Source organism: Trematosphaeria pertusa (assembly GCF_010094035.1).
Source record: "Trematosphaeria pertusa strain CBS 122368 unplaced genomic scaffold BU26scaffold_3, whole genome shotgun sequence".
Taxonomy (NCBI): domain Eukaryota; kingdom Fungi; phylum Ascomycota; class Dothideomycetes; order Pleosporales; family Trematosphaeriaceae; genus Trematosphaeria; species Trematosphaeria pertusa.
In genome coordinates, this window is record NW_022987214.1 from 1,973,368 (window position 1) to 1,994,157 (window position 20,790).

At 55.0% G+C, this 20,790-nt stretch overlaps 9 protein-coding genes across 9 annotated transcripts; 5 read left to right on the top strand and 4 right to left on the bottom strand.

Annotated features, from left to right (window-relative positions):
- Positions 1-908: 908 nt before the first annotated feature.
- On the bottom strand, positions 909-4,749 carry BU26DRAFT_528644 (glycosyltransferase family 2 protein; the record flags this gene model as incomplete). The annotated part of the gene is made up of 4 exons (XM_033830862.1): positions 909-1,015; positions 1,090-1,419; positions 1,471-1,961; positions 2,009-4,749. 4 exons carry the CDS (start codon positions 4,747-4,749, stop codon positions 909-911), a joined length of 3,669 nt encoding a protein of 1,222 aa, XP_033688480.1.
- A 114-nt stretch (positions 4,750-4,863) lies between these two features.
- BU26DRAFT_223783 (uncharacterized protein) lies at positions 4,864-5,418 on the bottom strand. The gene has a single exon (XM_033820786.1). The coding sequence runs from the start codon at positions 5,306-5,308 to the stop codon at positions 4,979-4,981; it is 330 nt and encodes a 109-aa protein (XP_033688481.1). The 5' UTR covers positions 5,309-5,418; the 3' UTR covers positions 4,864-4,978.
- Positions 5,419-6,122: 704 nt separating this feature from the next.
- BU26DRAFT_588483 (uncharacterized protein) lies at positions 6,123-7,238 on the top strand (the record flags this gene model as incomplete). The annotated part of the gene is made up of 1 exon (XM_033834714.1): positions 6,123-7,238. One exon carries the CDS (start codon positions 6,123-6,125, stop codon positions 6,780-6,782), a length of 660 nt encoding a protein of 219 aa, XP_033688482.1. The 3' UTR covers positions 6,783-7,238.
- Positions 7,239-9,932, top strand: BU26DRAFT_223915 (HCP-like protein). Its single transcript, XM_033820788.1, has 2 exons — positions 7,239-9,182; positions 9,233-9,932. Exons 1-2 carry the CDS (start codon positions 7,370-7,372, stop codon positions 9,466-9,468), a joined length of 2,049 nt encoding a protein of 682 aa, XP_033688483.1. The 5' UTR covers positions 7,239-7,369; the 3' UTR covers positions 9,469-9,932.
- Positions 9,594-10,567, top strand: BU26DRAFT_223935 (uncharacterized protein). The gene is made up of 2 exons (XM_033820789.1): positions 9,594-10,023; positions 10,070-10,567. The coding sequence occupies exons 1-2, from the start codon at positions 9,718-9,720 to the stop codon at positions 10,295-10,297; spliced, it is 534 nt and encodes a 177-aa protein (XP_033688484.1). The 5' UTR covers positions 9,594-9,717; the 3' UTR covers positions 10,298-10,567.
- Positions 10,332-12,187, top strand: BU26DRAFT_223902 (PLP-dependent transferase). The gene is made up of 2 exons (XM_033820787.1): positions 10,332-10,655; positions 10,708-12,187. The coding sequence occupies exons 1-2, from the start codon at positions 10,442-10,444 to the stop codon at positions 12,144-12,146; spliced, it is 1,653 nt and encodes a 550-aa protein (XP_033688485.1). The 5' UTR covers positions 10,332-10,441; the 3' UTR covers positions 12,147-12,187.
- Positions 12,188-12,377: 190 nt separating this feature from the next.
- Positions 12,378-13,228, bottom strand: BU26DRAFT_515832 (defender against death DAD protein). The gene is made up of 2 exons (XM_033828176.1): positions 12,924-13,228; positions 12,378-12,787 (listed from the first exon to the last, which is right to left on the bottom strand). The coding sequence occupies exons 1-2, from the start codon at positions 13,152-13,154 to the stop codon at positions 12,599-12,601; spliced, it is 420 nt and encodes a 139-aa protein (XP_033688486.1). The 5' UTR covers positions 13,155-13,228; the 3' UTR covers positions 12,378-12,598.
- A 498-nt stretch (positions 13,229-13,726) lies between these two features.
- On the top strand, positions 13,727-14,095 carry BU26DRAFT_419800 (putative UPF0136 membrane protein; the record flags this gene model as incomplete). The annotated part of the gene is made up of 2 exons (XM_033823325.1): positions 13,727-13,822; positions 13,895-14,095. Coding segments are annotated over 2 exons (297 nt in total), but the record flags the coding sequence as incomplete, so codon positions are not given.
- A 4,025-nt stretch (positions 14,096-18,120) lies between these two features.
- On the bottom strand, positions 18,121-20,770 carry BU26DRAFT_501655 (uncharacterized protein; the record flags this gene model as incomplete). The annotated part of the gene is made up of 3 exons (XM_033826583.1): positions 18,121-19,965; positions 20,233-20,463; positions 20,639-20,770. 3 exons carry the CDS (start codon positions 20,768-20,770, stop codon positions 18,121-18,123), a joined length of 2,208 nt encoding a protein of 735 aa, XP_033688488.1.
- Positions 20,771-20,790: the final 20 nt, after the last annotated feature.

Below are 20,790 nucleotides of genomic sequence, written 5' to 3' on the forward strand. Positions count from 1 at the left end.
AGTCCAAGAAAAGGCGGGGGAGGGGGAAGCAAGGCCAAAGCCGCAAAAGCCCACCCTCGCTGGCGCAGCACAACGCGCACAACGAACACATGGCAAAAGCCAACACATGCAACGTCCCCTCCACTCACGACCCTTGTGCGGAGGAGAGACACCACTCGGTCCCCCAAGCCCTGGAGTCAAGTCGCCCCGTAGACAGTCGTAAGCCGTTTCTGGCTCTTTTCGGTCGCCCGCCTCGGGCTGCGCAACGAGCACTGAGCGAGGGGGCCCGCCGTCTTGCTTTTCGTTGGTCCACGAATTAGCCTGTGTAACGGCGGAGAGTTCCAGCAAGCGTCAGGAAGCGAATTGTCACGTCCGTTTCGAGAGCGAAGCGCAGTAGTGCCGCAGCTGTCGGGGGCAAGGACAGTCACACGGGGCCGGCGAGGAGGCCCCGTTTCTGATTCTGTGCGCCTTGAACTATGGCTCAGGCGTACAAATGCTGCCATGTTCGCTCGCTGCGGAAATTCAGGCGACAGGGCAAGGGGATAAGACGGGCATGTTTTTACCCCGTGAAGTCCTTTAGGGGTTATATTCCGGAGTTGAGTTGGAGCTGGCATCGCTGATCGCCTCATACATGCATCCGTGACAAAGACCGCATGCACCAGCATCAAAATATGAATATTACCACTATGACTAGCTACTAAATGGCCGCTGTACATGCCCAACATCTACAGACGCGAACCTGTGAGATAGAAAAAGGGATAAGCTCCCGAACGCTGCTCCAGACGCTCCACGAGAATGCAAGAACCCTAGCGACGATGCAGTAAGAACCGTCACCCCAGCGTAACACAAACAATGCAATCTTTTACGGCTTTTCATCCTACACGACGCCACAACTGCGGAAATCAATTATCATAGTACGAGTCGAATCCCTACTGCTGCTGAGTAGGCAGCGGAGGAGGCCACCCTCCAGCCGATGTCGTGGTCTGCTGCGACCATCCGCCGCCACCGGCAGTGCTTGGTGCCTTAAGTCTCCGTTCTGCAGGCGCGTAAGTCAGCGGCTGAGGTTTCTTCACAGAACCGACGAGGACTGAGGGGAGGGTGAGCGCTTACCTGCTTCGAAATCATGCCACCGCTTCATCGTGATCTTGCTGCTGTCGAACTCGCCCTCATACTCGAGGCCGGCCTTCTTCGTTTTCTCGCCCGCCGTCTTGCGCGTGTCGCCCCAGCTGAAGTCGTCAAACTTCCAGTACGCATACGCCGGAAGCACGAAGTTCCAGACGGGCAGCGACAGCAGGTAGACAAACATCCAGGCAACATAGGACCATCGATGGGCCGTCACGACGATGAGCACGGCTGGCAAACCTAAAATGAGCGCCAGCAGCACAAGTGGAATAACAGGCGCCTCGGTATGCAGGACGGCGGCTTTGATGGAGATCGCAACTAAATAAAGTCAGCGCACCCTGGCTTTTCGGAAGAGAACGGCGGGCTTACTCAGGTAGAATGTGAAAGCGATGGCGGCGGGCAGGACCAGGGTTCCGACAAGCTCAATGAACACGACGAACTGCATGCTGAAGCAGAAGGTGCCACACAGATCTCGTACCAGCACCAGCTCCATCAGATTGTGGACCGTACTATTGATCCATCGCCTGCGCTGTGACAGGAGGACGCTGAACTTTTCGGGTACCGTGGTTTTGCAGACGGCTTGAGGCACAAAGACCTGCTTTCGCTTGGGGAACGTCTTCAGCATCAGCGTCGACAGGTATCGATCCTCGCCTAGCAAGAGCAGGTTCTTTTTGTGCAACGTGTCGACCACGTTCTCGGAGTAGTGCTCCACAACGTCCGGGTTGGCCAGGATAGGAACCCAGTAGTTCTGACCGCCTTTAGGAGCCTTGATGCGGTACATGCAGAAGCACCCTGGGAGACATGTGACACCGCCGAAGACGGACTCAAACGACTTGGACAAGTGGTGAGAAATGAAATACCTGCCGCTGTCAGTGGCGCGATCGTAAAACCTTAAAGGAACACTTACTCAAACACCTGGATCATAGACACCCACGACTCACGCTTATTGGCAATCTTCGTTTCGCCGCAGAGGCCCATGATCTCCGGATCTTTGACCATGGCGGAGATCATGTGCGTCAAACTGTCTGGGAAGACTTTCGTGTCCGCATCCACCATGAGCACCACCTCGTAAAAGTCGGGAGAGATGCCAGTAATTTTCCAGATACCGTTAAACATCTCAAACTCGAGCTCCGTCATACGCTCGTCAAACATGACCTTCTGCAAGAACGACATGAGGATGATCTGGCTGTCTCGCTTGCCACGGTTGCCGGGCTTCGACTTTTTAGCCTCATCGGGGGTTCCGCACTTGACAACGACCATCATTGGAACACGTTGCTGCTTCTCGGTGGGAATGCGGGTGTCCTCGCCATAATCGTAGAAGCCAGAGTAGACTTTGGCCATGTTGTGTCGCTTGGAGCCGCTTGCGACCGCGACATACGAGAAGGCCTCGACCTCGTGTGGTAGCACTGCGTGGTCCTTCATCATGCCGAGGCATATTTCGGGAGTAGTCAAGTCTTCACCTTTGCCTTTGATCATGCCGTCGCAGATAACCAAGATGAGCTTATGGCTGTTAGGATAATCGGTGGTGGCGATAGAGTCAATTGTTGTTCGAATGCCCTCCGCACCTTCAGAGTAGGCGGTGACCAAGCAGATAGCGTGAGCCAATGGATAACCGAAAGGCTGCCATTCCGGAGGAGGCTGGGGAACGACGGCTTCGTGGATAAAACCAGCCGGACCGGGGCCCTCCACTTCACCCATGACGCTAGAGTAGCGGTTCTGCTCGGTAGTCCCTGATAGCAACAAGCTTGATCGGCTCTCCTGAACTGATGGCTTCCCGTCGTAGGTTGGAAGAGTTCCGTGGCTGGTATTGAGCTGTCTGTACATGCCGCCACCGCCATGGGATGAGGAAAGAAGGCGAGACGAAGCGCTTTGGCTGGTCATGGTAGTGGGCGGGGCCCGACTCTTTGCTGACTTTTCCATAGCATACGGGCTGGTAAACCTTGAGGTCGAAGGCAATATACTGCCACGCTTGTTAGACCTGTCAGCTCCGGCAGGGTCCATAAGTTTTGGCGGTGGACGATAAATATCGTCGCTCCACTCCTCGATCTGTTGCTTTCGCTGCTTCGAGTCGGTCTTTCCTAATGAAGTCTTTGCTGCTCCGAATTTCCGGCTAATAAACCATTGGAAGGCCAAGGCAAGCATGAACTTGGCTACGACGATGGCCAGAATGAATACCAGAGAGACATAGAGAACGACCTTGGATGCAATGCAGCCAATGCTCTCGGTATCGATGGAACCGACCTTGATGGTTTGGGTGAAGCACCTGGCGACCTGCTTCTCGTAGCTCGAAGAGAAAGTGCGGGTTACATCCACACCCCTTACGGCCGGGTTCTTTTGAATCCGGTCGAATAGGTCGGGGACTGCGACCTGGGACTTGTTGAACCAGTTCAGAAGATCCAAATCCAGCACATCGCCGCCCCACACCATCAGATTGCGAGAGCTGTTTCTGATGTCATCCCAGGTGAAGTACACATCGCCCGCGCTCTTGAGTCCATAGAACGCCCTGCGAGCGTTATCCGAGGTATGACATTGGTAGCCAAGGTAGTAGGGGATCGTGAGATTGGGCTTTGTGGAGCCGTCCTGGTTGAAGAGTTGGCAGGGGAAATACCAACCCAAACCACCATTTGAATCTGTGGGCACGTCGGAGTCTTCTGCAGCGGTGATGAGCCCTTTGCAGGCTCCGTTGACATTCTGGAACAGGAAACTAGCATCTTGACCGCCGTGCTTCTCGGGTAGATCAAAGAGGACGTTGGCGCCTTCAGGAATCCCGCGGGCAAGTGGATGTGTGGAACGAGCGAGATCGTAGGCTTTGCCGTGCACAATCAGGAAGCCACGATCGACTTTGTTTACCCTCAACCGCACGCCTCCCCCGTTGGGGCAAACAGTCTGGGTGAATCCAAATGTGAGGAATCCGACAGCGGCGCAGATGATGACGATGATGCTGAGAAGCCCGACTTTTTCCCGCCATGCCCGCTGCTGGGCCTTCTGTGGCTTTCCGAAGCATCGCAGTACGGCGTCCGGGACCCAGAATGTGATTATGGCGCAATATACGTTCCATAGGCTAGGCGGCCGCATGGCATCCTTCTCCTTCTGTCGCTGCTCCTCTAGCTTCTTCATCGTCTTGCTGCGTGTCAGCCGCCGCTGCGGTTTGGGAGTGTCGTCGTCCAGCGGAGCTTGCTTGTCATTGTATCCCCCGCCGGATGCGTTGCGTAAATGAGGGGGTTTGAGGTCGGTGCTATCCGAACTGACAGTCTCCGCCTCCAGGTAGTCCTCCCTTATAGGGTCATTTCCGGTCGTCGAGGGATGCACGGCCATCTTTTGCGCATGCTTTCGGTAGTGATAGTTGGGGTGATTTGGATCTATGCGCTGTCGCTCGGGGCGAACCAGGCTTCGTTTCCTCCCCAGATCCTGCGCCCCCGGAGCGCGCTGTGGAGCCATCATGGGATCTCTATCCATGGGCACCGGTGTGCCTGGCGAGGGCAGCGGCTTCGAGTACGAGTGGGAGGCTCCGGGTTTGCTTGGGGTGCGGTCGTGCGATCGTCTGTTCTCGAGATCGGAGGGTCGTCGTCGGCGCGAGGGTGATTCTCGAAAAACATGGCGCTGGTCTCGTTTGGGCGACGAGGCGTCTGGTCGCTGGGGCAGAGACATGGTGCCGCTGGAATGCTGTTAGTTTGCGTTCCACAGCCGAGAGACGAGCCCGCACATTTATAACGGGAACAGCCGCCCTACGCTGGAAGAGCGACGGTCGCGCGAAGAATATAGGGCGGGTCTCCAGAGCGCAAGCCTTGTCGTGCTTGAGGGGGCCGCAGATGTCCGGCCTTGGGACAGCACTGCTGGCAATGTTTGTACAGGCAGTTGCGGCTCTCGAAGGGTGGTTTCAGCGAATGTGACGGCAGAATGCATAAGCTATCGGCGGCAGTAACGAGTGGATCGCCGGGTCAAACGAGGGACTGAGAAAACAGGCGCAGTCGCAGGTTGCGACGGAAACCAACCGTGGATGATGGGGTGTGGGAGCAGCAGGAGAGCCCCTGGACGACTGAGTCCGGCTGAGAGCGAATAGCAGCGCCGCCCCAGCGAAAGGATGCGCGCCCCTCGAACTATTTCTGTCTCCACAGAAACGGTTAGCCAACACGGCGTGGCGGACGCCTCGAATTCGATTTTGTCTGGCGAAGAGCGCTCTATGACCCGTTGAAGCACACCTGGGCATGCGAGAGTGAGTCGTGAGGTTCGTCCGGCCTGCGACGAAATGCGCCGGGCGTGAGTTCTGGGTGAGGCTGTCACAACAGCCCGCGCTCGCTACCAGGGCCTTCACGCGGGGACGAAGCCGCCGCTTCCCTGCAGCGCCGCAGCCTCGAGGAAGTACCCGGATCGCCGCGTCCTCAAATTCAACACCTCTATTTACCCCGTGGACGATGAAACCGTATGCTCTCAACTCATGGACATTGTCATTTCAGAAAGCTTGTTGCCATCACGGCTCTTTAATTTCGACCAAGCTGGACGGTGCAGCACTGCCACGCCCGTGGACGTTTGCCTCCATTGGCGCGCTGACCGATAGACTGCGACACCTTCCCGTATTTCGTGCGTTTGCATGCAGCTATATTGCGTTCTGCGGGAATCCTTTGGGGGCCCCATACTGCTAATAAGCTTACACGGTGGAATAATTCGAAGTGGTATCCTTGCTCGTACAATACTGTGCAGTTCGTCCTGAAGGCTCTAGGCCTCCATCCAGCAAGGTGTCACTCCGACTTGTTTAACTCCGTAAACTAATAGTACCGCGCATATACAGTGCTCGAGGCTCAGATGCCGGACTTGTTAGCAGATTGTTACCTAGGTAGCTTGTGCAGGTATATTACAGCTTCAGGAAAGAACTGTTCCCGGCAAGATGGTTCCACGTGACCACGCGAAGTTCCGCATCGGGACACTTCAGCTGCCCCTGCGTCTCGAAAGGAACGATCACGCTGCGTCTAGCCCTAATGAATACCTAATACACTACCGGCTTCTTCATTTGTGCGACACTAGGCATGGTGGACCCTGATCTCCTAGTCGTCTCTGACACATGCCAGCCAGGAAGTACCGGTAGGGTACATTTGCTCTCGGCATGGTGCCATCCGCAAGCTACACGCAACTTCATCAGTCTGCAGCCCGGATTGAAACCGCTGAGGTTGAAAGAAAGTTGGCATAAATTGCGGCTAAACTTCTCCACGCAGTCTGAAGTAGACGAGCGTGTCTCGACGCATCCATGGATCCCCGCATATGCAACATGTCACCTCCCACTTCCGAGATCGAAGCATGGGTGGCTTGCGCTCGCATTCCCCCCTACCTCTCGACTCACAAACTGGCCGCGGAAGCCAGGGCGAAAGCAGACATTCCTACCAGCCAGCCTGGCGGTGACGAAGGCCCCCAAGACGACTTTTCGGCGCTCGAGATGGCGAGATGCGCCACGTTCCTGTTCCGTTGCTTGTCTCAAACGCCGCGAGCGCTCAGTCCACAGCTGCGATTCGCATAAAAATATCAATGCGCTCGCAAATAGTGAAATACTTCAGCCGCTGCCTGCTGCCCACGATTCGCACTCTACTTGCTTCCATCGATGGCGGTTGAATGTCGTACTTAGCTTGGACGCCACGCTGGACACATCCGATTTAGTCTTCGATCTGGGGCTGTCTTTGAGGGTCACACAATAGGTACTCGCTGCCTAATAAGCAAAGCTGCCGGACTCCGCCCGATACGCACGTTTCGACTTACGTACTCTGAAAAGGAGCGCGCTGCATCGGCGGTGTGGGGTGCTAAAGTGTCGTACAGTGCATCAGCTGCCGACCCCTTCCGCCGCATGCCAGAGCGGACCATATACGCTGCTTAAACATCTGCGCCAGCACTGCACCGAGAGTCTTCCGTCTACCTTTAGTGGTCGCCAGCTGTAAGCTGCTTCCATCGTTGCGTTCGTCGTGAGTTCCCTCCCCAGTCCCTGCATCAACAGGGTGATCTTCATATGCAGGCGCGGCGCGCATCCCCCTGCCAAAGAATTTCTATCACCGTATTTCCTCGTCGCAGAGCGCAGGCACCGATGGCTGACAAGTAGTGAACCCAGGCCTTCATTCTGCGCCTCTCGATGAACGTATAGCTCCCCTGCTTCTCTTCCGGTCGTCGAACATCACCCCCGGCCGACCCTGCGACCCCGCCGTGCTCCGACGAGTCAGTGAACCTGGGCATATAAAAAGCGCAGAAGAGGGAGCGCAAAGCCCGACGAGACGTCTCCGGCATACACGCTGCCATGACCGAATCTGCTCCAGCAGCACCAAGCAGGGCTCTACCGCCAATTCCCCACGACGCCGCAATATCGAGGCCGCAGCCGCAGTTCGACTCAGACCGGTCGAGCCGGTCGAGCACAGAGAGCCGCACACACTCCCTCCGACGCAAGCCAGTTCCGGGAGCTGCACAGCCTGCCATTCCATCATTCAGCATCAACGAGCATGAGGACACGGCGGCGGGAGGGCGTGAATCGAGGCAGTCGGGTTCGTCGCTTGCACCTAGTTCAATTGGGCATTCGAGAACGCCGTCGCGGGAAACGCCGGATATGATGGCGAACAGAGACTCAGGGAACGCGATACCGGTGACGAGAGACATTCCTATTCGACAGCTGAACATCAGCAACAGCACGTACAACGCACGGTATTCGCACGCAGCGGAAATGGACAATGCAGACCTGCAAGACGAACCTGACCTCGCAGTATACAGCCCCGGCGAGCAGTATCAGCCTGCCTTGTACCACCTGCAGCCCACGCCTCCGCCCCATGCAGTCTCGCCGCGTGAAGTCGTACATTCGCCCAGCGCTGAGTCGCAACATTCTGCCAGAAGTGACAGCAGTGGGCACCGCAACAATTTCAACTTTGGCTTCGACGGCCCGCTACAAGTACCCCGCACCACGCTTCCGAGACCCAGTTCCGCATATACATTGGGTTCCGAGCTGAATGCTCGAGGTAGCACGCATTCGCCCCACCTGTCCGTGGGAGGCTCTCCGTCGTCCAATGGTTCACAAGTTAGTTATGCACGGCAACTGTCCGGAAACCGTCGATCTCCCGAAAGCAGGCCGTCTTCCTACGTCGACCTCCTGAACCTGCCCTACAACCAGCAAATCGCACCCTCAGCGAATCTAGGCAACTCCGCGCTTCGACATGCGGTCGGCGAAAATGCATCGCTTCTTGATACGAAGAAGACGCTTGAAATGTACAGGGCGAATGTGAAGAAGACCCAGGACAATGCTGTGCAGTACGAGTTTGCTCTTTTCATGGTACAAGTTGCACGGGAAATTATGGCGTCGGATCCTTCGATCGACAGCTATGGCTTGACGCCGGCGGAGATGCTCCGGGAAGCACGACAGATTCTCCAGCGGCTAGCCGACCGGAGTTACCCATTCGCACAGTATTACCTTGCAGACGGTTACGCCTCAGGCCTCTTTAACAAGGACAAGCCCGACTACGACCGAGCATTCCCGCTCTTTATCGCTGCCAGCAAACACGGCCACGCGGAATCGGGGTACCGTGCGGCGCTTTGCTACGAGTTCGGGTGGGGGTGCCGAAAGGACTATGCCAAAGCCGTGCAGTTCTACCGCGCCGCAGCATCGAAGAACCATCCAGGCGCAGCGACACGCCTGGGCAAGGCCTGTCTGACCGGCGACATGGGCCTCCAAAACCGATACAGAGAAGGCGTGAAGTGGCTTAAACGAGCAACCGAGTCGGCGGATTATCAGTATAACAGCGCCCCATACGAGCTAGGTCTGTTGCACGAGACCGGATACGGCGACGACATCTTCAAGGATGAAATCTATGCAGTGCAGCTCTTCACTCAAGCCGCCGAACTGGGCCACCCACAAGCGGCATTGAAGCTGGGAGAAGCTTACGAGCACGGCTACCTTCGCTGCCCCAAGGATGCCGCGCTATCGGTACACTACTACAATTGTGCTGCCCAAGCTGACATCCCGGAAGCCATGATGAACCTCTGCGCGTGGTATATGGTGGGCGCCGAGCCCGTTCTCGAGAAGGACGAGAATGAGGCGTATGAGTGGGCCAAGCGAGCTGCGGAGCATGGTAAGTGGCATGTCCACTGTAGGCCAACATATATGTGCTGACCTTTGAAGGCCTTCCAAAGGCAGAATATGCGTGTGGCTATTTCACAGAAATGGGCATTGGCTGCCGGCGCGACCCCCTCGAAGCAAACGTCTGGTATGTCAAAGCCGCCGACCACGGAGACGAAAGAGCAAAGCAGCGCCTTGCCATCATCCAGGCGGCTGCATCGGGTCAGACCCAACTTCCGAACAACGACAAATCGAAGCTCAAGAAGGGAGGCAAAGATGAGAATTGCCTGGTCATGTGAGCACTCGATTGTATTCTGGATTTCGTCGCTTGCATCTCTTGTTTTCGCTCTTTTCCCAACCTTGAGCCTTATGTTTTGATTAATGTGCGGTGAGGATTTCTCTTCTTCAGCTTGACGGCATTTCCAAGGGGTCTGGTTTTGCATTGGGGCTCGGGGTTGCATATTCTTACTGCATGTTTTGAGGCCTTCAAAAATTTTCATTGCGTCGCAAATTTTGCATACCTCCAAAAGGACCAGGAGTAGGTCCAGATGAGTTTTCGGATACCGGTTGTTGAAGTAATAGTAGGTCGGCGGGTTAGCATCGAAGAGGATAATGTCTGTTCGAAACGGTTGTTCGCGGCTTTGTGGTCCCTCAATTGTTTCCAACCAGCGTCACATGGGCTCAACCTCTTACGTTATGTTGAGTGGCCTGAAGAGTTTGCTACCGTGTTTTCAGGTCCGCTGAGCAGAAATATCGGCTTAACGTCTACAGTTTACATCACTCTTCTGCATCTTCCCGGCGGGCAAACCCGCAACTTCCCCGCAGCAGTCGATTGCTGCAGGGCGTTTCCACAAGTAAGGACCCCCCCTCTTCGGAGTAAACCTTCTTAACAGATAACAGCAATTGCGGAGTAGAAGATCCTCTTGCATGCACTCCGCATGTCTTCTGCTACTCGGAATACTATCGGAGGGCGCGCCGCCCCTGCCAGCGATCGTCTTGGCGCACGCAGCGGCTCGGCTGCGGGATCCTCGATTGCCTGATCCGTGGCTAGCCGACCCTCTTCGGGCAAAGAACAAAGCGTCGTCCCTGCATGACTCCGTGACACACCGATTTTCTTGTGCCAATTGATAAACATACGTAGGGCGTGCGTGTGATAAAACTGTGCCCTGAATTCTGGGACTTTAAAGCATTGGTTTTCCCGCGCCTGAGGCTACACACTATTACTTCTTTGTTGTCTTGAAGGTACTCAGGAGTGGCTATTCGTGGATAACAATGGCCCCGCCCGCTGCAATTGAGGTTGAGGCTGTGACCGATACGTCGGGGGTTACCGTTCCGGATCCGTTGACGGTGCCCGTTAAGAGTAATGAAATTTATGGGCGGAGGAAGAAGGCAGATAAAAGACAGTGGGGAGTTGCTGCGCCGTCGGATAGTAAGGACTTTAGGTTGAGGAGCTATGAGGGAAGACCAAAGGCACGGCGGTGGGATCGTAGGTGACCTTGCCATTCTGTACGAACCAATTGCTAACAGAAGTTTGCTAGACTACATCACGCACGAAGCCAAAACCCGCAAAGGCAACTCCCTGAAGCAAGCAGCAAAATTCCTCTCCACACCCGGCATCATCTCTCTCGGCGGCGGCCTCCCGTCTTCCGAATACTTCCCCTTCGAAGAGCTCTCCCTCAAAGTGCCCACCGTAGGCCACTTCTCCGAAGCCGAAACCAAAGACTCAGGCGTCGTCCTCACAGCCGGGAAACACGACCTCGCAAACGACAAGTCCATCTTCGATATCTCCACCGCCTTCAACTATGGCCAGGGCGCCGGCGCCGCGCAGCTCCTCCGCTGGATCACGGAGCACACGGAGCTCGTCCACGACCCGCCCTACGAGGACTGGCGCTGCACTATGAGCATCGGAAGCACGTCGGGCCTCGACATGGCTCTCCGCATGCTCTCCCGACCCGGCGACATGATGCTCTCCGAAGAATACACTTTCTCCGCCGCCGTCGAAACCGCCGCTCCCCTAGGCGTCCGCCTAGCTGGCGTCCCCATCGACGCCGAAGGCCTCCTCCCCGACGCCATGGACGCCATCCTCTCCACCTGGGACGCCTCCGCCCGCGGCGGCCGCAAACCACACCTCCTCTACACCGTCCCGACGGGGCAGAATCCCACGGGCGCAACGCAAAGCGCCGCCCGCCGCCGCGCCATCTACGCCGTCTGCCAAAAACACGACATCTACATCATCGAAGACGAGCCGTACTACTTCCTGCAAATGCAGCCCTACACGGGGCCCAACGCGCCCGACGCCCCGCCGCCCGCCTCGCACGCCGCCTTCCTGAAATCGCTGGTCCCGAGCTTCCTGTCCATGGACACGGACGGGCGCGTCATGCGGCTGGATTCGTTCTCGAAGGTGATTTCGCCGGGCAGCAGGGTCGGCTGGATCACGGCGAGCGAGCAGCTGGTCGCGCTGTACAAGAAGCACGCCGACGTGTCGACGCAGAACCCCGCCGGCATGTCGCAGCTGATCCTGTGGAAGCTGCTGGACGAGCACTGGGGCCACGCGGGGTACCTCGACTGGCTGATCTACATCCGCCTGCAGTACACACAGCGGCGCGATGTGATCCTCGCTGCCTGCGAAAAATATCTCCCTAAAGCCATCGTCTCGTGGCGCCCGCCGATGGCCGGCATGTTCCATTGGATGCAGGTCGACTTCACCAGGCATCCGGATTATCCGCAGAAGAGCATTGAGGAGATCGAGGAGAGTGTTTTTATGCGCGTTATTGAGCATGGCGCGTTGGTTATGCGCGGGAGCTGGTTCTATGCTAATAGCGAGGAGAGGCATGATACGCTGTTCTTCAGGGCGACGTATGCGGCGGCGCCGGCGGAGAAGATCGATGAGGGGATTAGGCGGTTTGGCGAGGCGGTGAAGGAGGAGTTTAGACTGGGGAAGGAGAACGGGGTTAATGGGTATTCGAATGGGCATTGAGGCGAGCGACAGCCGACTTTGAAGGGATTTTGTTGTCAGATATGGCAATTGGATGGTGTGGATCTCGTCCGATCCTCTCGGTCAGTGGTGGGAAGATGATGGCCGCGCAAGGAGAGAATGGCAGGGCAGATGGTGGCTTCTGGGCGTACGGGTTACTGGCGTTTCTCCTATTTTTTTTTTCACTGCAGCATGCGACTTATGACGACAAATTGGGCGGGCATCTGTTCGAACAGGCATCCTTAGCATCTGCATCAGATAGCTCTCTAGCAAAATGAATTCTTCAAACATCACCACCGTAGATTCAATGTCCCTAACCCTAACATCATAGGTATTACACACGAAGATTTTTTGATCCCTTCCTTGACGCCCAAGCTCCCAAGCCGATGTCTTGATTCTTCCGGTCTCAATATCTGAAGCTGCCTGTAGCCACGTAATCCGCTTTCCCCGCCCGCTCAGTTGATAAAGTTAATGCAGAAGAAATGCAGTATCAACGAGCCAAACACAAAATCCGCGAACGCGCGCTCGTGCGAGATGCTCTCGAACTCGGCCTTGTTCTCGGGGTTCGTCTGCATGCGGAGCGAGGCGGTGAGGACGAATTGGCCGACCGTTGCGCTGAAGCCGGAGAGGAAGGCGTTGAAGGGCTGGAAAGAAATAATTCACCCGTCAGCACTGATTGTCCATCTAAAAGCACTACCGCTGGGCCATTGAAGCCTCTTCGTGGGTGGGCAAGTTGGGAAGGGTGGATGCTTGACCATGAGCACGAGGGTGACGACGTACAAAGTTCCCAACCAAGCAGCAGTAGATAAATTGCAGCGCGCCGACCACGACAAGAAACGCCATGAAACTGTCGAGCAGCTTCACCCGCTGCGGCGTCTTGTCGACGTATTTGCTCCACACGCCGTGCACGATCTCGTGGGCATCGACGTGTCCGCCTTTGGAGCTTGATTTCGCCGGCGTGCTGGACGATGCGGTCGCGGATTTTTCGGGGTGCCGGGATTTGGGCGCCATGTTGAGACTGCAATTGGGGTCGTGGAAAGCGGTATTCGGGGAGTGGAGGCGGTGGGATTGGGATTGCAGAGTCGTTGGAGCTTGAGGCCAGAATGCTGCAATTGGAGATGGTGGTCTGTGCGCAAGGATTACAGGGATGTAGTTCGGAGGTCGGGGCTCGGGGGTTGCGGAGAGCGATGATGGCATTCCGTATTGTGGGAGAGCTCCCCGCAGCTCCAGGCCTGCTTTGATTACTTCTCGCTGCTGTTGCTACTTCGGACGATTTGCATCACGGTGTTAACAGATCATCGCGACGAAAAGACAATTCTCTACGGTCGAAATCAATTCAACGAGAAAGGACTCCGACAGCTTGCACTCTTTCAGCGATAATGGTATGTGAGCTTCAAGCTACAGCGCATTCAAACACCGGGAGGCCTTCAGCGCTCAATGCAGACGGACACGTTGCCTTTGGACGGGCTGTCTGGCTTGCTAGCAGTTTCAGAGCAGTTTTACGCACAATTTATACCCGCTGAAGCTCCCCATAGCCCACTGCTAACCAGCTTCCACAGGCACCTCTCGACACCATCGGTCTCATTCTCGGCGCCCTCACCGCAGGCGGCGGTATCACAGGCTACGTCCGCACCGGCTCCATTCCGTCAGTCGCAGCGGGTGTTACGGTTGGAACATTGGTACGTCTACCCCTCCCTTTCCTTCACCTCCTCCAACACCATATCCATAACATTATACTAACAGACTGAAAGTACATCCTCGGCGGCCTCCGCATCCGCAACCGCTCCCCTTACGGCGTCGAACTCGGCCTCCTCGCCTCCATCATCCTCGCCGGGTCCTCCATTCCCCGCGCGCTCAAGACGCAGAAGCCGTTGCCGATGGGCTTGAGTCTGCTGGCGGCGTATGGGCTGTTTGCTTTTGGGACGGCGTGGTCGAGGGGGAGGACGAATTGAGGCACCATAAGGAGGAGGAAGGCATGCTTTGGTGTGGATCGGTCTGGAGGGCTTCGGACGTGTATACTAAGTATGGAAATGGAATGATCTAAACGAAGATGAGATGGGCATTAGTGTGCGCGTTGCGCATGTGACTGTGATATCACTTGCTGACTAAAAAGTGCGGGAGACTGGGGGGTATTTAAGCTGCTCCTTTTCTCGAGCTTCTACTTTTTCCCTACACGTTTACTTCATTCCTTCCCTCGATAAAACGCAATGAGATGGTGGCAATGGAGAACTGGATCTCCTAAATTCCCCTACGAGCAGCAATATGGAGCGGACTCCAGGTCGACCAGGTGCCAGATTCCTACCAACAAAACAGCCGAGCAGTGCGCTCATGTCCCGGAAACCAGTACCCAAAATGCTAGATAACAGGCACATGCGCGAGCGAAGTCCAGGAGTCCTTCAATGTCTTGAAAGGCGTTGATCTGGCTAGATATTCCTGCGCTTCTAGTTGGATTGTTTCTTTTCCAAAACTTGACCCCGACAACTCCCATGGAAGACGGCCTGCGAAGTAGTCGCCGGCGCAGATCTAGGAAAGGGACAGTGAACGACACTACGTTGCAGATCCGGGGAAAACTCGTACATATGCCGATTTAGGAGAGCAGTGGAGGTAACGAAACACACCTACGGAACGCACACATGTCTTGTGTTGGTGGGTTTCCAATTGCGGACAATCGAAGCTTCTGGGATGTTGAGCAGAGTATCCAAACGGCCGTGCAGCTGAGTGATGGAGTTTGGGAAGAAGCAGTGCACCATGGTGCGTGGGAGACTAAAGCAAGGAAAGTGAGGCCAGGCATGAATATCACAAACGACTCAGAACCCACGTCATGCTGGACTGGCGTTGGGAAAGAAAGGCGTTCTGCGAGTGGGAGGGCCCCCTTCCTTCTCCCACTACCCCTTCCATTATCTACTAAAAAGAAGAGAAAGCGCAATCATGCGGAAGAAGCAAGCTTCGGGGCGGTACTTTATGCTGTTCAGGAGTCCTTCGCTCGTTTTTCGCCAACGAAACATCTGGATGAACTCCTCACGTCTGTGCGCTCTCGAAATCGCACTCCTGGGCTGGCACGTCCCGCGCGGAGACTAAAACACAAGCATATCGAATATGCCCATCATGTCTGCGTGCTCACCGAAATCCCAAACATGGGCCGGAATGTCCTTTGCGGGAACTAAACTCAATCACGTCAGCCTCACTCCCGCCGTTCTCCAACAGATTGCAAAATGAAAGATCATCTTTCGAATGCTGGGACACCTGCTCGACAATAAGCTGGACGCCCTTGACATGTTCGCTCTCAGAGAGCGTGAGATGCATACTGTGGATACATCATGCTGGACTTGCGCTGCGATAAAAGGGGCTCTGCGAGTGAGATGGCTTCTCCCTTCCCCTTTCCAATACGTATTCCGCTCGAAACAAAATGCTTCAGCATTGGGTCGGACGGAGTGCTGAAACCGCATCAAGAGTCGCCATGAACTTTTGGAAGTTTCCCCTTCCATGCAAGACCCCACGCACCTCAAGTATGGTCGTGTCTTCTCCTTTGGCCTAAACACGCTCGACCTCAGTCTGATGTTCAACTCCGGACCAAATACCCAATCACATTTCCTCATGGCTAGAAAAAAGGATGCGCTTATGCCATGCTGCACGAGGACTTTCTCTCCTGCATCACTGTACAAAAACCATTTGCTCCGGTGATATGTTGCTGGAAGTTTCTCGACAAATACATCGATCCACCTTTCGATGCTTCCTCCGGAGGGATGGAAATAGCACTAGAGCGCATGGAACGCGGCGTCTTCTCCTCCCATTCCCGTCAGAAATGAAGACGCTCGCACGGTATGAGAAGAGCCCGTCCCGGACCAGAAACCAGACTAGGGTTCACTATGAGTGAGCGTCCGGAAGTCCGCCGGCTTTCAAATAGCGCACGAAAACTGGGCAACTATGACTGTATGAACCTTTCCGTCTCTCGTTCGAGAACACTATCTGTCTTGAACGAGACGAGATCTGAAAAGCTTCTCTCCAGTTTCACATGTGAGCGGCGGTGTCGCAGCCTTAGTGATTAGACTAGAACTGCTGGCTTGCGCGCATATGTGCTTGCGGCTTTCCCACTTTTCTGCTCCTTTATTGAGGTCTCGGCGTGGCATCCTCTTGATAGAAGCTCACCATACCAGCCATGTCTGTTTCGAAGTCTTTGGGTCCTTCTGCCTCCACTAGAACAATCTCTCCCTTTGAGACTCTAAAATCCTCGACGTATCCCTGACATGGATCTCCCTGCCGCTTCTTCGCGCGTTGCTTCACGACTAAATGAGAGTAGTCGACAAGCCATGAATGGGGTCTAAACAATGACAGTACAGCTATATGCTCTTCCCCTCCAGCAACTAACTAACTACGGTAGAGACGAATGGAGCTCTCCCGCCCGAAAGCCCGCCGCGGCAATAACTATGACTCGTCCCCCATTGGATATCAAATACTTGACAGCCACAGCCACACGTCTCCCTCCCACGAGGACCGTTGCGAAAGGCAGAAAGTACTCGCCGAAGCCATGATGACGGTGGGTCGGAGACTGCGCTCGAAAAGCAGATCGAGATGATAGAAAAGGGGGAAAAGAGTGACACGGCTGCTTGATGGATACTAAAAGTGAAATCAGAGACTATGATGACTAGCAGTGATCGCTTCGAAGTTGTATGCCTCTGCTCCCTCCTCTTCCCCTGTTCACGTAATGCCTTGTTCTACAAAACAACGCGAGGATGGGGAATGCATGTCTGCCTTCCTTCGCCGTTATATCACTCTTCGACACTAAAATGTCCGGCACCAGAATCTTATGCCTTCAAGGTGGAAATCAATTTCTTCATGCTTCCCAGGCGTACGATCGAAATGCATAATCCAAAACCTCCATGCGTAGAAAATGAAAACCATGGACGGTAGCCTTGATGAGGTCTGTCAGTCAAAAGAGCTAACGCCAACGCGGATGTCCAGCTGTTCTGCTTCTTCTCTTCTCCAACAGCGCTCCAACTACTAAAAAAAGATATGGAGAGCAATTATAGCGCGGCGAGAGTTTAAGATAAGATGATCTTCAGCAACTCAAGAAGCATAAACAACAATCAAAGAACTTCGAAGAAACTTGACGCCATCTTCTGTTATGGGAATTTGGAAGTTAAAATCCCCATCCCTAGCGCTAATATCCATCGATCGGACTTCGAAAGAAAGCCCTGTCCCGTCTCACTTGCAAACATCCCGCCATAACCGCTGACTCACGTCGTACCGTACCACCGCGCCTCATCCACCAGCCCCGGAGTTACCAGTCCAGTCCAGTACAAAGCGCCGCAGAAAACCGCTCCCTCGTGGTTGGCCGGAACAGCACCCGCCAATAACCGCAAATCGACATCACACATGGCAATTCATCTTCGCCACCCCGTCTTCCAGCCACCGCATTCCAAGGAAAGTTCCGTTGCCCGATGTCGGGAAGCGGCCGAAGTCGGATGTACATTGGGCCGAACGAACTAAGGCAACTGTTGTGGAACCCTATCGGACATCCGAGCGTGGGGGCCTTGGTGTATTGTTACGTAGGTAGGTATTGTATGTAGTACATGGCGTTTGAGTGTGTCGAGTGGGGACTAGACTGGGGGGAGTTTGCTGTTGAGTTTGTTGAGGCTTACTAACTTTTAGTTCTGGCATGTGCATGAGGATGTACGTACGAATGTGTATATAGTAAATAGTATGTGCGATGCGAAATACGGTGAACGACAGACGATGATGGGTACATATACAGTAGTAGCGAGCGCGGCATATAGCGTACGTTTCGAAGGGAACGAAGCGAAGCAAAGAGACAAGACAATAGGAGAAGGAGCTCCTCTCCACCCAACTCGTGTATATTCAATCGCTCGCTGTTGTACCCAAACGCGTCTTCAGCCCGGTCCATAATCGCATGCAAACAGCCTCTCATCTACGCTGCAGCAGTGGGTGGAGATGATGACCTGCTCGAGTTTAGACCTCATCATGCGTGCTGTTGCGCAAGCCAGCTCTTCATCATTCCGCCGATTCTCTCGCTTCCATACCCCATTCCAAACCACTCATTCTCGGCTGCCCACATCTGCAATCCGCGTGCGGCTTCCTCCTCCTCTGCTGACCACACTTCTTCTCCTAGAAATGTACGTTCTCCCAGACTCGGGTCATAGAAAGGTGAATTCGGGTCCGTCGAATTGAGGCTCAACGGCGATTTAGGCGGAATGCACACCTGTTCGGGGTCTGGTAGGGATCCGGATTGGAAATACTCCCGGATGGCCTTTTCGGTGCAAGGAGTAGGCGTGGAGAGCGAGCAGTGGCCTGCGCTGTCTTGTATGAGGACGACACTACCGGGGAACCTGTTGGACATGATCCTCGCGCTGTGCAGGGGCGTTACCGGATCGGCGGTGGTCGAGAGCCAGAGGATGGGGTGGCTGGTGTTGCCGCCGAACTCGCCTGTGTACTTGTACGAGGCTTTGATCTTCCAGCCTGTGCATTTCATTTTCAGCATCGACCAATAGGCACCAGCGGAAGGTGAGAACTTTTCGAGAGCATGCCAGTACTTTTCCATCTCGCCGATATCCACCGACGTCTGATCCACGCTGTCGCTGCAGAGGACTGCATAGGTAGTAGTATCGGAGTAGAAGGGCAGAGTGGTTGGGCATGTGTAGATATGGACACTACGGAAGGCGGCTACTAGGCGTTCGATGACGGCGCTCTGGCCTGCTTCGATGGCTGTAAGGATCTCTGCTATCATCGGGAAGGTGAGGGCTGGACTATAGAAGGAGTGGAATATGAGCGACCTCACATCGGAGTAGGTGAGAAGATCCGGACCCTCGTCGGGTAAACTGACAGCAATGGGGCGGTGATAGAGGGAATTGATGATGCTTTGAACACGTCTCTCGATATCGTGGGCGCTGGACGTGGGTGTGGCCAGTGCGCAGTTCTCGGGACCGGACAGAAGACAGAAGGTATAGAAGGCTTTCATGACCTTTTCGGTATCGCGGAGACTCCCTTCTCCGAGCGCGTTGTTGTAATCATCCGAATTAACGACACCGTCTAGAGACAAACGGCCAACGCGCTCCGGAAACATCGACGCAAAAGTCGCACCCAGATAGGTTCCGTAGGAAAATCCCATGTATTGGAGCTTGACCGTACCAGGTTCGTATTTGGTGATCTCCGATTTGGGGCACTTCGGGAGGTGAGGGCGGTCCACTAAACGCAGCTGAGTCTTCTGCTCTGCGACGAGTTCGGCATGCTTCTCAGCAATCTCAAGCATGTCGCGGGCGACAGAGGCGGTCGACATAAACTGCTTGATATCGGGTTCGTCCTCAGCATCGACAGCTTCTTTGCAAGAGGCACCGAAGGCATGCGTCATAGCCCATAATCGACCCAGTGCCGCATCTGAACTGTCAAGATGACCTTCAGCGGCCTCCCTGAGTCTCCATGACCAAGCCGCGGCCCCATCTGAAATGCACATTGCGGCAGGTTCCGTGTAACCAATACCGCGTGGATCAAACCCAAGTATATCGAAGTACTTTCCTTTAGAGTCATCGACATTGTCTGGGTGTACGTGTGCGTCGATCACGGTTTGGAGATAGTGTCCCATTCCAAGTGCCGTCATTACCCCAGAGCCTCCAGGGCCACCAGGGTTAATGAGGACCGGACCCCCATATCGAGGATCGTCGACAGGGACTTTGGCCGGTAGTTTGGCGATGGCGATGCTGACGCTGCTATCCGGATGGGCGCTGTTGAAGTAGTCGAGAGGCAGCTTAAGTTTTGCGCATTCGAAAGGGCCGTAGCACGGATGGAATTCGAGGGACTCGGTTGCTTTTATCTGTAGATTGGTCAATGGGATGGCGTGGAATCGCGCACCTCAAATAGGAAGTGGCGGTGAAGCACGTGCCTATGCAGCACAATTCATCCCATCCAGCCCATCTCTTGATGCATCGATTGCCAAGCCAGACAGAAAAGGAAAGGAGATCAAGTATCCTCTCAAGACACCCCGGGCCATAGGAACTGCAACTGCGGAACCTGAGGCACAAGCTAGAGAAAAGCGGGCAATTTTGCGCCAATATTGGCCGGGCAATTGAAACCCACTCACATCATCCCAATCGAACGACTTCAACGAGCTGCTGACCGCTTCATCCCCGTCCAGCCCCATGCACTCCCGAATCCGATACTTCAGCGTTGGGAAGCTCAACTGCAGGCCCCAAACTATAAAGATAGTGGCAAGCGCAGTGGCCAGAAAACGAACCCGAGACCGAGCGCCCCTCTTCTCGGCCCATCCCGAGTCCCGCTCCGGGAATTGGGGCTCAATCGCGTCGCTGAAGGTCTTCATGCTGTAGGAAACGTAGGTGATGTGAGGGGTCGTCGTGTTCACAGCTAAAGTTTGAGGTTATCGGAGGCCTTGCTCAGCCACGGTGATCCTTCGCATCAGGCAGCTACGATGCGAATGTGGCGGTGCGATTGGTCCGTATCCTCGACGCGGCACGCCTCAAATCACTCACACGCACGATGATCCCCTCTGCGATTTCGCTTTGTGTGCCGAGCGTACACTGTGCCTGTCCTGTCCTGTCCAGACCGCGCCATTCTGCAGCCTTTGATCGAAGGCATGCGAAACCCGTCACAGTGCATTGCATGTCGTGTTCGCAAGCTCTGT